The 13,954-nt window shown below is 41.7% G+C and overlaps 2 protein-coding genes across 12 annotated transcripts in view; one reads left to right on the top strand and one right to left on the bottom strand.

Moving 5' to 3' along the window:
- LOC143040323 (uncharacterized) overlaps positions 1–13,954 on the bottom strand; it is a 71,367-nt gene that overhangs the window by 13,606 nt on the left and 43,807 nt on the right. Inside the window, exon 1 of one of the 10 annotated variants that reach the window (XM_076211239.1) lies at positions 11,235–11,347. The exons of 3 other annotated variants lie outside the window; for them this stretch is intronic. The gene's annotated coding sequence lies outside the window, so the exon portion shown is untranslated. Of the gene's footprint in view, positions 1–327; positions 353–467; positions 939–11,234; positions 11,348–13,954 lie in introns of those variants that run through there. 6 more of the 10 variants (XM_076211238.1, XM_076211232.1, XM_076211237.1 and 3 more) reach the window with 6 other exon arrangements.
- Positions 1–13,954, top strand: part of Fen1 (Flap structure-specific endonuclease 1) — a 35,600-nt gene that overhangs the window by 5,562 nt on the left and 16,084 nt on the right. Inside the window, exons 1-2 of one of the 2 annotated variants that reach the window (XM_076211242.1) lie at positions 1,055–1,220; positions 11,267–11,369. In XM_076211242.1, coding sequence (XP_076067357.1) covers positions 1,139–1,220; positions 11,267–11,369 — 185 coding nt within the window. In that variant the 5' untranslated portion in view covers positions 1,055–1,138. Of the gene's footprint in view, positions 1–1,054; positions 1,221–11,266; positions 11,370–13,954 lie in introns of those variants that run through there. The other variant, XM_076211243.1, reaches the window with a different exon arrangement.

The raw sequence follows: 13,954 nt of genomic DNA, 5'->3' as shown, positions 1-13,954 counted from the left end.
CTCCCCCACCCATGAAGGTTCATTTATGATTTTGCTTGCAACTAATCTCCTATGCCCTTCACATCTATGTTGGCCCTCCCACTTTCATAGTCCTAGAATCGCCACTGCCTGTAGAAAATAAATCATTCCATTGCCTGCCCTATGTCCTATGGCTCTTGCAGACGACCTGCTGTAGGAAGTGGGGTTATGTCCGTTTGACATTGGCGGTGGAACTTGGGTTTTTATTTGTTTATTTCAATGTGAAATATACACTGCAGTACTATGATAATGCTTTTACAATTGACCAGCTTCCCATACTTTCATAATGATAATATATGTCAAACAAACCCTCAGGTTCCGCTTTGGCAAATTCGCTTTTCAGTTCAACCCCACTAACTAGTAACTGGTTCGACTTTGTAGTATTCAGGCATTATCAAAGAAAAAAACAGTAATGGTTCCTGAACGAAGTGCATGTTTAAAATACACACCCGTAAAATTCTTGTGTGAAATTGGGTGGGCGACTGGTTATATTATACTACCTGTGGACGGTTGTTACAGTCGAAAAATGTTAATATTCGCGCCTTTAGTTTGTTTACTTCTGCTAGGTTGCAATGTTGCTAGCATTTATTTGGGAATAACCAAAATTCGTAACTCATGTATTACTTTCGTTGACCTCGTCGATTTGCATCTTAATTTCAGCATAACAGTACAGATTTCATTGTGTGAATAATGAGTTAGAGCAAGTTTGTGTTTATATAAACAAATGAGTAAAAATCTTAGAATTTTGAGCACTATATAATTTCATTCTTAACAGATGCTAAATTCATTTATATTTTCTCAAAGGAAAATGTTTGGCTTGTTGATACAATTAAATTTTATAAACAAGTCTGGTATATAAACCATTACCTAATCATATTTGCTACACTTGATCTTTTTCTTTTTCTACACTTATCTTTTCTTGATCATTATGAATTATGATATAATCTTTTCTGCGACGTATTACCAGTTATTACATTATGATTATTGCTATCGGAAATTAGTTAAAGTGTTATATTTTTACATAAGGCTTCCCCTCCACTAATTTCGCGCGTAATCTGGACAAGAAAAGTAAAGAGCTGACAAGGAAGTTGTTTACCTTCGTGTGAAGAGAAATTTAACCATGGGAATATTGGGTTTATCTAAACTTATCGCTGATGTTGCTCCAGGAGCAATAAAAGAAAATGAGATGAAGAACTATTTTGGTAAGTGAAACTAAGTAGTTATTTTGTTATTCGGTATACGTAACATGACAACAAGGATATAACTAATGCAGAGACATTGGGACAAATTATGGGAAAGGTGGAGGGGGAAACACGGGTCTTTATCTGATTATCGAGTTTATTCCTGACCGGTTTCGCTTACAATAGCTTCTGAAGAAGCTATTGTAAGAGAAACCGGGCAGGAATAAAATCAATAATCAGATAAAGACCCGTGTTTCCCCCTCCACCTTTCCCATATAACTAATGCAGACATGGCACATTGACGCATGTATTGACCAGCATTATTATTATATTCTTATGCTTGAAATGTTAACGTTTCATTGATAACAGATAGTAGGCTTAAATATTTTAGGAAGAGGGATTATGTATGCACAGTATGGTGTATTTCTAGAGCTGGACATGGATTTAACTAAACCCATAGATAGGCGGATCCAGGGGTGGTGGGGGGCTGAATCCCCCCCCAAATTTGTTTTTCCATGACCTGATTGTAGAGGTCGAGAAACCAACTACGTGTACACTGGTATATAGCAGAAAACTAGTCCAGTGGCAGAAGTATATTCAACATATTGACTCTTGAGGGTAAGTCTTTAAAATAAAAAATGTAAGATTAAAATTGTGCCCATTATTCTGAAAAAAAGATTACAAGTGAGAAGATATGCTTCAATTTATATTCAAAATTATCGTATTCATGCTACAGAGTACATCTATTTAAAAGTGTCATCTATATCTACATAGTTCAGGTTAGCCCCCCCCTCCCAAAAAAAAAAAAAAAAAAGTCATCCACATTTACAAATTTCAGGTTAATCCCCCCCTCCCCATTTTGAACCTGGATCTGCCACTGGGATGTGTTATGCTTTGAATTTGGCTACTGTTAGGACCTTATTTATTTATTATATATATATAATATATATATATATTAATTATATATATAATATATATATATATATATATATATTTTTTTTTTTTTTTCTGTGACATCCCCTTCAGTGGCAAAAGGTCAAGTGAGATAGCCAAGAACTGTCATCTTAATTAACCAATTTTGTTCTGAATGGTACAAAAATAATGTGTTAAATGAGGCCTCTGCCTCTTATGTAACAACCACTTAGTAGGAAACGGGCTGAACAGGAACTGTTCTGCAGTGAACACTTGTAAAATATGCATCCCCAAAGACTGGGCAAACCACAGATGTATTAATAACTTTAATTGTTTCCGTCTGGGGTATTGGCTGCTTGTTATTGTGGCAAAGTAGCATGCAGTTGATACTTTAGGGTCTATATGGGGTGCCCCTACGGACCAGAGCCACACATCATTTTGTCTAAGATAGAGGAAAACTCTGTTCATAGAGGAATGATGACACATACTACGACTGTCCCTCCGTTATGCTGTCCCCCAAGCCCTTGTTGCTGTCCTGTACCAATTCTCTGAGTATTCTTTTTCTGTGGTGAGAGAAAAGAATACTGCCACCAAGTATTCCCACTTGGATCGTAAGAGGCGAGAAGAAAGGGACGGGGATTGGGACTAGGCATCCTTCTCCTTGTAGCCCCACAGGGGACATTCCTAAATGAAAAAGAAAAGGCATAAGAGGTCCTGGGAGTTTTTGGACCAGCACCCTAAGGTTTGGGTCTTTTAATGTGCATGGATGTGGTACAGGTGAGAGTAAAAGGGAAGAGATAGGTAGTATGTTTGTGAGAAGAAAGATGGATGTGTTGGCTTTGAGTGAAACTAAGTTGAAAGGGAAGGGTGAGTGTAAGTTTGGGAGATTATCAGGAGTGAAGAGATAGGTAAATGTGTAGTGGAGTGGAAGGAGGTTTCCTCAAGGATAATGTGGATGAAGGTGAAACTGGGAGAGGAGATGTGGGTCTTTGCAAGTACATATGGGCCTGGCAGTGAGAAGAGTGTAGAAGAAAGGATAGATTTAAATGAGTGCATAGAGGATTTAGGAAGAAATGTCAATTTAATAGTACTGGGAGACCTTAATGCTAGGGTAGGAAATGGTCCAATTGATGGAGTGGTTGGGAAATGTGGAGTTCTAGGAAAGAATCGTAGTTGAGAGTTGATGGTGGAAATGTGTCTAGAAAGAGTTGATGATAGGAAATACAGTGTTTCGGAAGAAAGTCAAGCATAAGTACACATGGGAGAGGGTGGTGGAGGGAAGGGTGGTAGATAGAGCACTAATGGATTATGTAGTGGTAAATAGGATTATGATAGGAAGAGTTAAGGATGTACATGTGCCAAGGGGAGAGGGTGGGGGAATATCAGATCATTTTTTGGTGGAAGGTAAGTTGAGAGTGGAGGATAGATGGAGAAAGAGGAAAGGGACAAAAGGTAGGGAGGTGCTTAGAATGAACTCTTTGAATGAAAAGGAAAAGGAGTACGAAAAGAAGCTGAAGGAGTGGGAGGGAATGAAGGATAGAGTAGAGCTGGGTGTGGAGGAGGAATGGGGATGGTTCAAGGAGGGAGTCATAAAGTGTGCAAGGATGGTGTGTGGAACAAGAAGGACAGGAGGAAATAGAAGAAAGGGTAGTGAATGGTGGGATGAGGAAACAAAGAAGGTTGTAGAAGAGAAGATGCGAGCTTTCACAGATTGGTTACAAAATAGGACGAGGGAGTCATATGAGAGGTTCAAAGAAAAGAGAAGTAAAGCAAAAGGTAAAGGAGGCAAAGAGGAGAGCAGATGTGAAATGGGGTAAGAGTATGACAGAAAATTTTAAAAGTAATAAAAAGATGTTTTGGAAAGAAATAAAGAGAGGAAGAGGAGGCGAATCAAGTAGAGAAGAAAAGGTAAAAGGTGCAGATGGAGAGATGATAATGGAAGAGAAGGCAGTAAGGGGAAGATGGGCAGAATATTTTAGGGAGTTGCTAAATGTGAAGGAGGATAGGGAGGGAAAGATAGTTGCAGTGGGAAATGCGAAGAAAATGAGAGTGATGAGTGAGGAGAAATATGGAAGGATGAAGTGAAGGCAGTTGTTAAGATGATGAAAACAGGTAAGGCACCTGGTCTGGATGGATGCCATGCAGAATGTCTGAAAAAGGGAGGTACAGTGATGGTGGACTGGCTGGTGAGATTATTTAATGATTGCTGGAGAGAGGGTAGAGTGCCGGAGGACTGGAGGAGTGCCTGTATAGTTCCTCTTTACAAGGGAAAAGGGGACAAGTGTGAATGTAGTAGTTTCAGAGGGATTAGCTTGTTAAGTGTAGTTGGGAAGGCTTATGGGAGGATCTTGATTGAGAGGATTAGGAGAGGAACAGAAGGAGTAATCAGTGAGGAACATTGTGGATTTAGGACAGGTAGAGGTTGTGTAGATCAGATCTTTGTGGTAAGACAAATATGTGAGAAAGCTATAGGAAAGGGGAAGGATGTTTTTGGGCTTTTATGGATCTGGAAAAGGCTTATGATAGGGCAGACAGAAAGCCACTGTGGGAGGTATTGCAGATATACGGGATAGGAGGAAAGCTTCTAGGAGCTGTCAAGAGTTTTTATGAGAGTAGTAGAGCTTGTGTCAGGATTGGAAATGGAGAGAGTGAGTGGTTCGAGGTAAAGGTGGGACTTCGTCAAGGATGCGTTATGTCACCCTGGCTGTTCAACTTATACATAGATGGGGTGGTGCGAGAGGTAAATGCAAGGGTAGTGGGTCAGGGATTGGAGAAGGTTAAAGAAAATGGAGAAAAGTGGGAGGTGAGCCAGCTGTTGTTTGCGGACGACACTGTGCTTGTGGCAGGATCGGAGGAGGGATTGAGGAAGTTGATGGCAGAGTTTGGGAGAGTATGTGATAGAAGAAAGCTAAAGATAAATGTGGGTAAAAGTAAGGTGATGAGATGTACAAGGGGTGAAAGTGGCAGTAGACTGGAAGAGAGCATTAAGGGAGAGCGACTGGAGGAAGTGGATAGTTTTAGATACTTGGGTGCAAATGTGGCAGGAAAAGGTGGAGTGAAGGTGAAGGTAGAATGTAGATTGAGAGAAGCGAGTAAATGCCTTGGTGGATTAAAGAGTGTAATGAGGAATAGACATTTGGGAATGGATGCTAAGAGTAGACTGTATGAAGGAGTGATTGTGCCAACAGCACTGTATGGGGCAGAAACATGGAACATAAGAGAAGAAGAGAGAAGGAGTTTGAATGTGTTTGAGATGAGGTGTCTGAGAAGTATGATGGTGGTTACTAGGCTAGATGGAGTGAGAAATGAGGAGGTGAGGAGGAGAACAGGGGTGAAAAGGGAGTTGGGAGATAGGGTTGATGAAAGAATATTAGGATGGTTTGGACACATGGAAAGAATGAGTGAAGAAAGACTATTAAAAGAGGTATGGAAGGCAGATGTGGAGGGAGTGAACATGAGGGGATGTCCTAGGATGAGGTGGATGGATGGGGTGAAGGGGGCTTTGGGGAAGAGGGGAATGTCTGTTGAGGAAGGATGGGAGAGGAAAGAAGACAGGGGTGAGTGGAGAATGGTTGTACTGTATATGGATGATGTTGTGATGCATGAGGTGGAATGGGGGTGAGGTAGTATGTGTGAGCAAAATTTGACGCAGCCCAAAGGGATTTCTCCCCGTCTTCTCCTTTTATGCAATGGGGGGACAGAGAGGGGGGGGTTGCCGATTTAATGAAGCGGCCTTGCTATGGATGTGCTGTGTCTTGCGACACTGCTTCTGACCCAGGGCAGTGGACAAGGTGCAGGGATGACCCGTCATCCAGGAGGTGCTAAGATAAGAGGGAGGGTGGAGGGGTGTGGAGTGTATTTCAGGGATGGAATGGGTGGAAATTATTTTATGCATTTTCCTTTTTGGCTACCTCCCTTGTAAGGGGGAAATTTAAGCCTTGGTATATGTATGTATGTATGTTTCCATTGAAGAATGATTACATCCAAATCAATTGTTTGGACAGAAAAGGTATCACTGCACTAACTGTACTCCAAGTAAATTAACAATTTTTGCAGCAGCTATTTTACTTTAGAAGAGGCCAGTGTGGAGGTGAATATTATAGTTTGATGATACTAAGATCAGTCAGTAGGTTCATTCCGTCCTTAGGTCCTTGGTCTCCAGGAATTTAGCAAGGGAAGATGGGGCTGTGACATCGACAAGGTCTGTGTATATGGATGGGGAGGTAAATGCAAGGATGCTAAGCAGGGGTTTGGAATTAGTGAGAATGGAAAAAATTGGGACATAAGCCAATTGTTTGCAGATAACTTTATACTTGAAGCTGAAACAGTGGCAGAGTTTGAGAGGGTATGTGAGAAGAGAAAGCTGAAACTAAATATGGGCAGGGAAGTATGAAGGCAAGAGATAGATGTGAATTGAGGATGGTTACGAATTGATACGGCCCAAAGGGATTTGCCCTCATCTCTATTTTTGCATAGGGGGACAAAGAGGGAGGGTTGCCTTGTATATGAAGCAGTGGGGCCCTGCAGTGGATGTGCTGTGTCTTGTTGCATTGCTTTTGACCTAAGCAGTGGGTGGGAGACAGAGATGACCCTTCATCCAAAAAGAGCTATGATAAAAGGGAGACAAATCTGTGTAGGGTGAGTGCATGCCTTGCCTAGCTGCCTCCCTTACATACCACTTCCATACGGTGACACCTACGTAGGTGTCATGAGGAGCAAGTGGGTATGCGATGATGCCGACGTCGGCGTCTTGATTATATTTATTGTAGTCGTACCTACGTAACCTCCATTCTCTCTTAAACTGGCTTCATCATATTTTCTATGGTTATCAAAATTCACGGGTGAAAGAGAACAAACGATTGAGCACTGACTTTATTTTTTATAATGCGATTATTATGACGCAGTATCGCACGTCGGGCAGCTAATGCTGCCAGATGTGCGATGTGCCCCGGAGTGAAGAGGTTAAAATAGATAAATATCTGGAGAAAATTGGAAGCTTGAAAGGGCAGGGCACAGATGAACCTTTATCTACAAGGTACTGAGATGGGAGGGACACTAGATTATTTGCATGTGTGTAGGGTGGATGTATGCTTTGACTTGGCCTTCCCATATAAAGGGGGAAATGCCTTGTGATATATGTATTGTACTGGTGGATGGAATGAACTTGAGGGGATGGCACAGGCTGAGGTGAATAGATGGGGTGAAAGAGGTATTAAGCAAGAGGGGAATATCTATTCAGCAGGAAAGGGAGAAGGCAGAAGATAGGAGTGAATGGAGGAAGGCTGTGTATAGATGATACTGTGGTACAAGGATGGGAAGGGGTGGGGAGTAGGGAGTGGTTATGTGTGAATGATATTTTGACAGCCCAAAGGGATTTCTCCCCATCTTCTCTTTTTCTGTGAAAGGGTACTGAAAGGGGGGTTGTCAAATAAGTAAAACAGCCTTGCTGTGGATGTACTGTATCATACTGCATTGGTTCTGACCCAGGGCAGTGGACAGGATACAGAGATAACCTGTCATCTACAAGGAAGTAAGACAAGAGGGAGGAAAGGGTGGTGGATGTGAATGGGTATGTGCCTTTTGACTTGGCTACCTTCCTTTTAAAGGGGGGTAAAGCAATTGGAGTATAAATATATTTCTCCCCGTCTTCTCCTTTTCTGTATGAGGGGATGGAGAGGGGGCGTTGCCGAATTTATGAAGCGGCCTTGCTGTGGATGTGCTGTGTCTTGTGACACTGCTTCTGACCCAGGGCAGTGGACAGGATGCAGGGATGACCCGTCATCTGGGAGGTGCCAAGATGGGAGGGAGGGAGGAGGATGGAAGGGAGTGGAATATATAGGAAATGGAATGGGTGGGAGTGGTTTCTATGCCTTTTTCTGGCTACCCCCCATGTAGGGGGGAAAAGCCTTTGATATATGTATGTATGATGTATGTACTTTGTTTTGAGAGCACTGCTTATTTTGTGATTGGTGTGTAAGTTTCTTTAATGAAGGGAGAATAGTGAAAGATACACTAGTAGCATTCATTGGGTCTTGGCTTGTTACATTTCATGGGTGGTAGTTTGATATGAAATGGATGTTTCTGTATGAAGGCTTTCGAATAGGTCAGTCATATTCATATACTAGTCAGTCATATTCATATACTACTGTGAGAGTAAGCATTTTTCCTTTATTCAAGTTGTTATTATTCAGTGCTGTGGTATTGGGAGATCTCAATGCTAGGGTAGGAGACGAACCCATAGACAGAGTGGTTGGGAAGTGTGGAGTTCCAGGAAAAAATTATAGTGGAGAGATGATGGTGATGTATCTAGATAGAGAGTTGATGATAGAAATACAGTGATTAGAAAGAAAGTCAAGCATAAGTACACATGGGAGAGGGTGGTGAATGAAAGAGTGGTAGATAGGGCTTCAGTAAATTAAATAGTGGTAACCAGAAGAAGAGTAGGAAGAGTTTTGAATGTATGTGTTCCAAGGGGAGAGAGTGAGGGAATATCACATCATTTTTTGGTGAAAAGTAAGTTATGAGTGGAGGATAGATGGTGAAAGAGGAAAAGGATGGAAGTTAGGGAGGTGCTTAGAGTAAACTGTTTAACCCCTTCCATACGGTGCCGCACACGTAGGCGTCATGGGGAGCGAGTGTATTCGCGAGGCTGCCATATCGGCGTCTTGATTATATTTATTGTAGTCGCCCCTCCATAATGACATTCTTTCTAATTCTTTTGTAATCGCATTTTCTATGGTTATCAAAATTCACGGGTGAAGAGAGAACGATCGATATAAGCGGTGACTATATTTTATGATGCGAGTATTATTACGACACGTCGTACGGCTGGCATTGGCTGCTGCCACCGAGATCCAAGTCCATGACGCCTACGTGTGCGGCACCGTATGGAAGGGGTTAAATGAGAAAGAAAATGAGTACAAGAAGCTGAGAAAAGAGTAGGAGGGAATGAAGGGTAGAGTAGAACTAGGAGAGGAGGAGGAATGGAGATGTTTCAAGGATGGAGTCACAAGGTGTGCAAAGATGGTGTGTGAAACAAGGAGGATGGGAGGAAACAGAAAGAATGGTAGTGAGTGGTGGGATGAGGAAGCAAAGAAGGCTGTAAAAGAGAAGAAATGGGCATTCACAGATTGGTTACAAAATAGGACAAGAGAATCATATGAAAGGTACAAAGAAAAGGTAAGACAAGTAAAGCATAAGATAAAGGAGAGCAGATATGAAATGTGGTAAGATTATGACATAAAATTTAGAAGAGACAGCAGTAAGAGGAAGACGGGCAGAGTATTTTAGGGAGTTGCTAAATGTGAAGGAGGATAGGGAGAGAAAGGCAGTTGCAGTGAGAAGTGATAAGAAAATGATAGTGGTGGATGAGGAAAATAAAGGAGAAATAAGGAAAGATGAGGTGAAAGCAGTTATTAAAATGATGAGAGCAGGTAAAGCACCTGGGTCAGATGGGTGTCATCCAGAGTGTATAAAGAAAAGCAAGGTGCAAAGATAGTGGACGGGCTGGTGAGGTTTAATGCTTGTCTAAGAGTGAGTAGAGTGCTGAAGGACTGGAGGAGTGCCTTTATAGTTCCACTTTGCAAGGGAAAGGGGGACAAGTGTGAATGTAGTAGTTTCAGAGGGATAAATTTGTTGAGTGTAGTTGGAAAGACTTATGGAAGGGTCTTGATTGAGAGGATTAGGAGAGGAACAGAGGGAGTAAATGGTGAGGAACAATGTGTGTTTAGGACAGGTAGGGGTTGCATGAATCAGATTTTTGTGGTAAGGTAGATATGTGAGAAAGCTTTAGGAAATGGAAAAGGCTTATGACTGGGTATACAGGAAGGAACTGTTGGAGGTATTGCAGACATGTGGGATAGAAGGAAAGCTGTTAACAGCAGTCAATATTTTTTACAAGAGTAGTAGAGCCTGTGTTAGAATTAGAAAAGGAGAGAGTGGGTGGTTTGAGGTAAAGGAGGGACTTCACCAGGGATGCATTACAAGTATGTTACCTTGGCTGTTCAATTTATACATGAGCTGATGTAAGAGGTAAGCACAAGGGTAATGGGCCAGGGATTGGAGATGGTTAAAGAAAATGGGATATAAGCCAGTTGTTGTTTGCAGACAACACTGCACTTGTAACTGGATCAGAGGAGGGATTGATGAAGTTTGGGAAGGTGTGTGAAAGGAGAACAAAGATAAATGTGGGTAAAAGTAAGGTGATGATATGTACAAGGGGAGATGATGGCAGCAAATTGGAAGTGAGAGACTGGAGGAAATGGATAGCTTTAGATACTTGGGTGCAAATGTGACAGGAAAGGAGTGGAGGTAGAAGTAGAATGTAGATTGAAAGAAGCAAATAAATGCCTTTGGGGTTTAAAAAGTGTAATGAGAAATGGACATTTGGGAATGGATGGTAAGAGGAGATTGTATGAAGGGGTGATTGTGCCAACAGCACTATATGGGGAAACATAAGAAAGGGAGAGCTTAAATGTGTTTGAGATGAAATGCCTAAGAAATATGGTAGGGGTTACGAGGCTGGATAGAGTGAGAAATGAGGTGAGGAGGAGGACATAGGTTTGCTGAAAGAATATTGGGATAGTTTGGACACATGGAAAGAATGAGTGAAGAGAGATCAGTAAAAGAGATGGGGACTGAACATGAGGGGGTGACCAAGGGTGAGATGGATGGATAAGGTAAATGGGCATTGGGAAAGAGGGGAATGCCTGTTGAGGAAGGAAGGGAGAAGACAAAATAGAGGTGTGTGGAGAATGGCTGTGTATGGATGATGCTGTGATGCATGGAAGGGAGTGGGTAGGGGATGGGGGGGATTGAGGGAGCAAGTGTGAATGATATTTTGGTGCAGCCCAAAAGGATTTCTCCCCATCTTCTCTTTTTCTGCATGAGGGGACAGAGTGGGGTCACCAATTAAATAAAGCTGCCTTGATGTGGATGTATTGTGTCTTGCTACATTGCTTCTGACCCAGGGCAGTGGGCAAGATTCAGGGATGACCCATCATCCAAGAAAAGGGGGAGGGTGGGGTGGTGAATGGGAGTGGAGCATGTGGAGATGAAATTGGTGGGAGTGGATTTATGCCTTTGATTTTGGCTACCTCCCTTGTTATTAATAATTTCTCATACCTTGTTGACTTATTGAGTGTCTTCTTTCACAGGTCGCAAAGTTGCTGTTGACGCATCTATGAGTCTATACCAGTTTCTGATTGCTGTGCGTCAGGAAGGCAATATGTTGACTACGGCTGATGGAGAGACAACCAGGTTCAGTTTGTTAAATTTGTTAAATTGTTTATTTTTTGTATCATAAACATTCTTGACTTCTTGAAAGTGGATAATATTTTGTGTATTACTAGAAAGAATGAGTAAAGAAACTTAGCAAAAAAAAGTGTGATAGGCAGAGGTGGAGTAAATTTGAAAGGGACACAGAGATTGAGGTGGATGGACAATGTGAAAGGAACATTGGGTGCAAAAGGAATGTCTTGAGTTGAAATCAGAGAAGACAAGAAATACCAGGTAGGTATGAGTGGAGAGTGGATGTGAATAGATGAGAAAATGACACATCAGAAGGAATTTCTTGTCTAGATTCTTGAGTAGATAAGGGGGAGGGTCACCATATAATAAAGCTGAAGAGGTAAATCAGCTTTAGTTGTCAGGCCCTGCTGTGGTGCGGTTTCTCACACACACATACACACATGAAGAAATGGTAAAGAAAATAGTAATTACACTGATAAGACCTAAATTGGAGTATACTGCGTCATTATGGGCACCTAGTAAAAAAAAGAAATAAGGAAATTAGAAAGAATTCAAAGAGCAGCAACAAAAATGGCACCTACACTCTCAGAGTTGATATACGAACAAAGATTGGATAAATTACATCTATCAGCACTAGAACAGAGAAGAGAAAGAGGTGATTTGGTGACTACAGAATTATGAAAGAGATGGAAGTTCTTGATAGAGACGACTTATATAAATGGGACAGAAGAGAAACAAGAGGACATGAAAAGAAGGACAGTTACAGAAGAGATTTGAAAAAGAATAGCTTCCCACACAGAGTGATTGATGTCTGGAACAAACTAAACGGGGAAATGGTGAGTGCCAAAACTATACAAGATTTTAAGAACAAACTGGATGCGGAGAGATATAAAAACGGGTCACTACGAGCATAGCGCGCATCCCATAAAATACAACTAGGTATATACAATTAGGTAAATACACACAAACACAAAAGAATATAAAGAAATTAGAAAGAATCCAAAGAGCAATGACAAAGGTGGCACCAACACTTTCAAAATTGACTTATGAACAAATATTGGCCAAACTGGAACCAACAACTCTGGAACAAAGAAGAGAAAGAGGAGATCTACTGGCCATTTACAGAATCATGAAAGGTATGGAAGTCCTTGACAGAGAAGATTTATTAAAGTGGGAAAGAAGAAAAATAAGAGGACACGAAATGAAACTCAAAAAGGATAGTTATAGAAGTGATTTGTAAAAGAATAGTTTTCCACACAGAGTGATAGATGTCTGGAAGAAATTGGACAGAAAAATAGTAGGTGCAAAAACCATACAAGAATTTAAGAACAAACTAGATGCTGAGAGATACAAAAACACTATGAGCATAGCTCCCTTCCTGTATAATACAACTAGGTAAATACATACACTCGGAACTCACACAGAGAGAGATTGTCAAAACTGGAGTTACCAACCCTGGAACAAAGAGGAGACTTGTTAACCACCTTCACTCCACCTTTTCCTGCCACATTTGCACCCAAGTATCTAAAACTATCCACTTCCTCCAGTCGCTCTCCCTTAATGCTCACTTCCAGTCTTCTGCCACTTTCACCCCTTGTACATCTCATCACCTTACTTTTACCCACATTTATCTTTAGCTTTCTTCTATCACATGCTCTCCCAAACTCTGTCACCAACTTCCTCAATCCCTCCTCCGATCCTGCCACAAGCGCAGTGTCGTCCGCAAACAACAGCTGGCTCACCTCCCACTTTTCTCCATTTTCTTTAATCATCTCCAATCCCTGACCCACTACCCTTGCATTTACCTCTTGCACTACCCCATCTATGTATAAGTTGAACAGCCAGGGCGACATAACGCAACCTTGACGAAGTCCCACCTTTACCTCGAACCACTCACTCTCTCCATTTCTAATCCTGACACAAGCTCTACCACTCTCATAAAATCTTGACAGCTCCCAGAAGCTTTCCTCCTATCCCGTATATCTGCATAACCTCCCACAGTGGCTTTCTGTCTACCCTATCGTAAGCCTTTTCCAGATCCATAAAAGCCCAAAAAACATCCTTCCCCTTTCCTATAGCTTTCTCACATATCTGTCTTACCACAAAGATCTGATCTACACAACCTTTACCCGTTCTAAATCCACACTGTTCCTCACCAATTACTCCTTCTGTTCCTCTCCTAATCCTCTCAATCAAGATCCTCCCATAAGCCTTCCCAACTACACTTAACAAGCTAATTCCTCTGAAACTACTACATTCACACTTGTACCCTTTTCCCTTGTAAAGAGGAACTATACAGGCAGTCCTCCGGTACTCTACCCTCTCTCCAGCAAACATTAAATAACTTCACCAGCCAGTCAACCATCACTGTACCTCCTTTCTTCAGACATTCTGCATGGCATCCATCCAGACCAGGTGCCTTACCTGCTTTCATCATCTTAACAACTGCCTTCACTTCATCCTTCCTTATTTCTCCTCCATTTTCCTCACTCATCACGGTCATTTTCTTCGCATTTCCCACTGCAGCTATCTTTCCCTCCCTATCCTCCTTCACATTTAGCAACTCCCTAAAATATTCTGCCCATCTTCCCCTT

This window comes from Oratosquilla oratoria, chromosome 28, assembly GCF_046742065.1.
Source record: "Oratosquilla oratoria isolate Oo_2021 chromosome 28, ASM4674206v1, whole genome shotgun sequence".
NCBI lineage: Eukaryota > Metazoa > Arthropoda > Malacostraca > Stomatopoda > Squillidae > Oratosquilla > Oratosquilla oratoria.
Note: the sequence above shows the minus strand (reverse complement) of the source record. Positions and strands in the feature narration are given on the sequence as shown.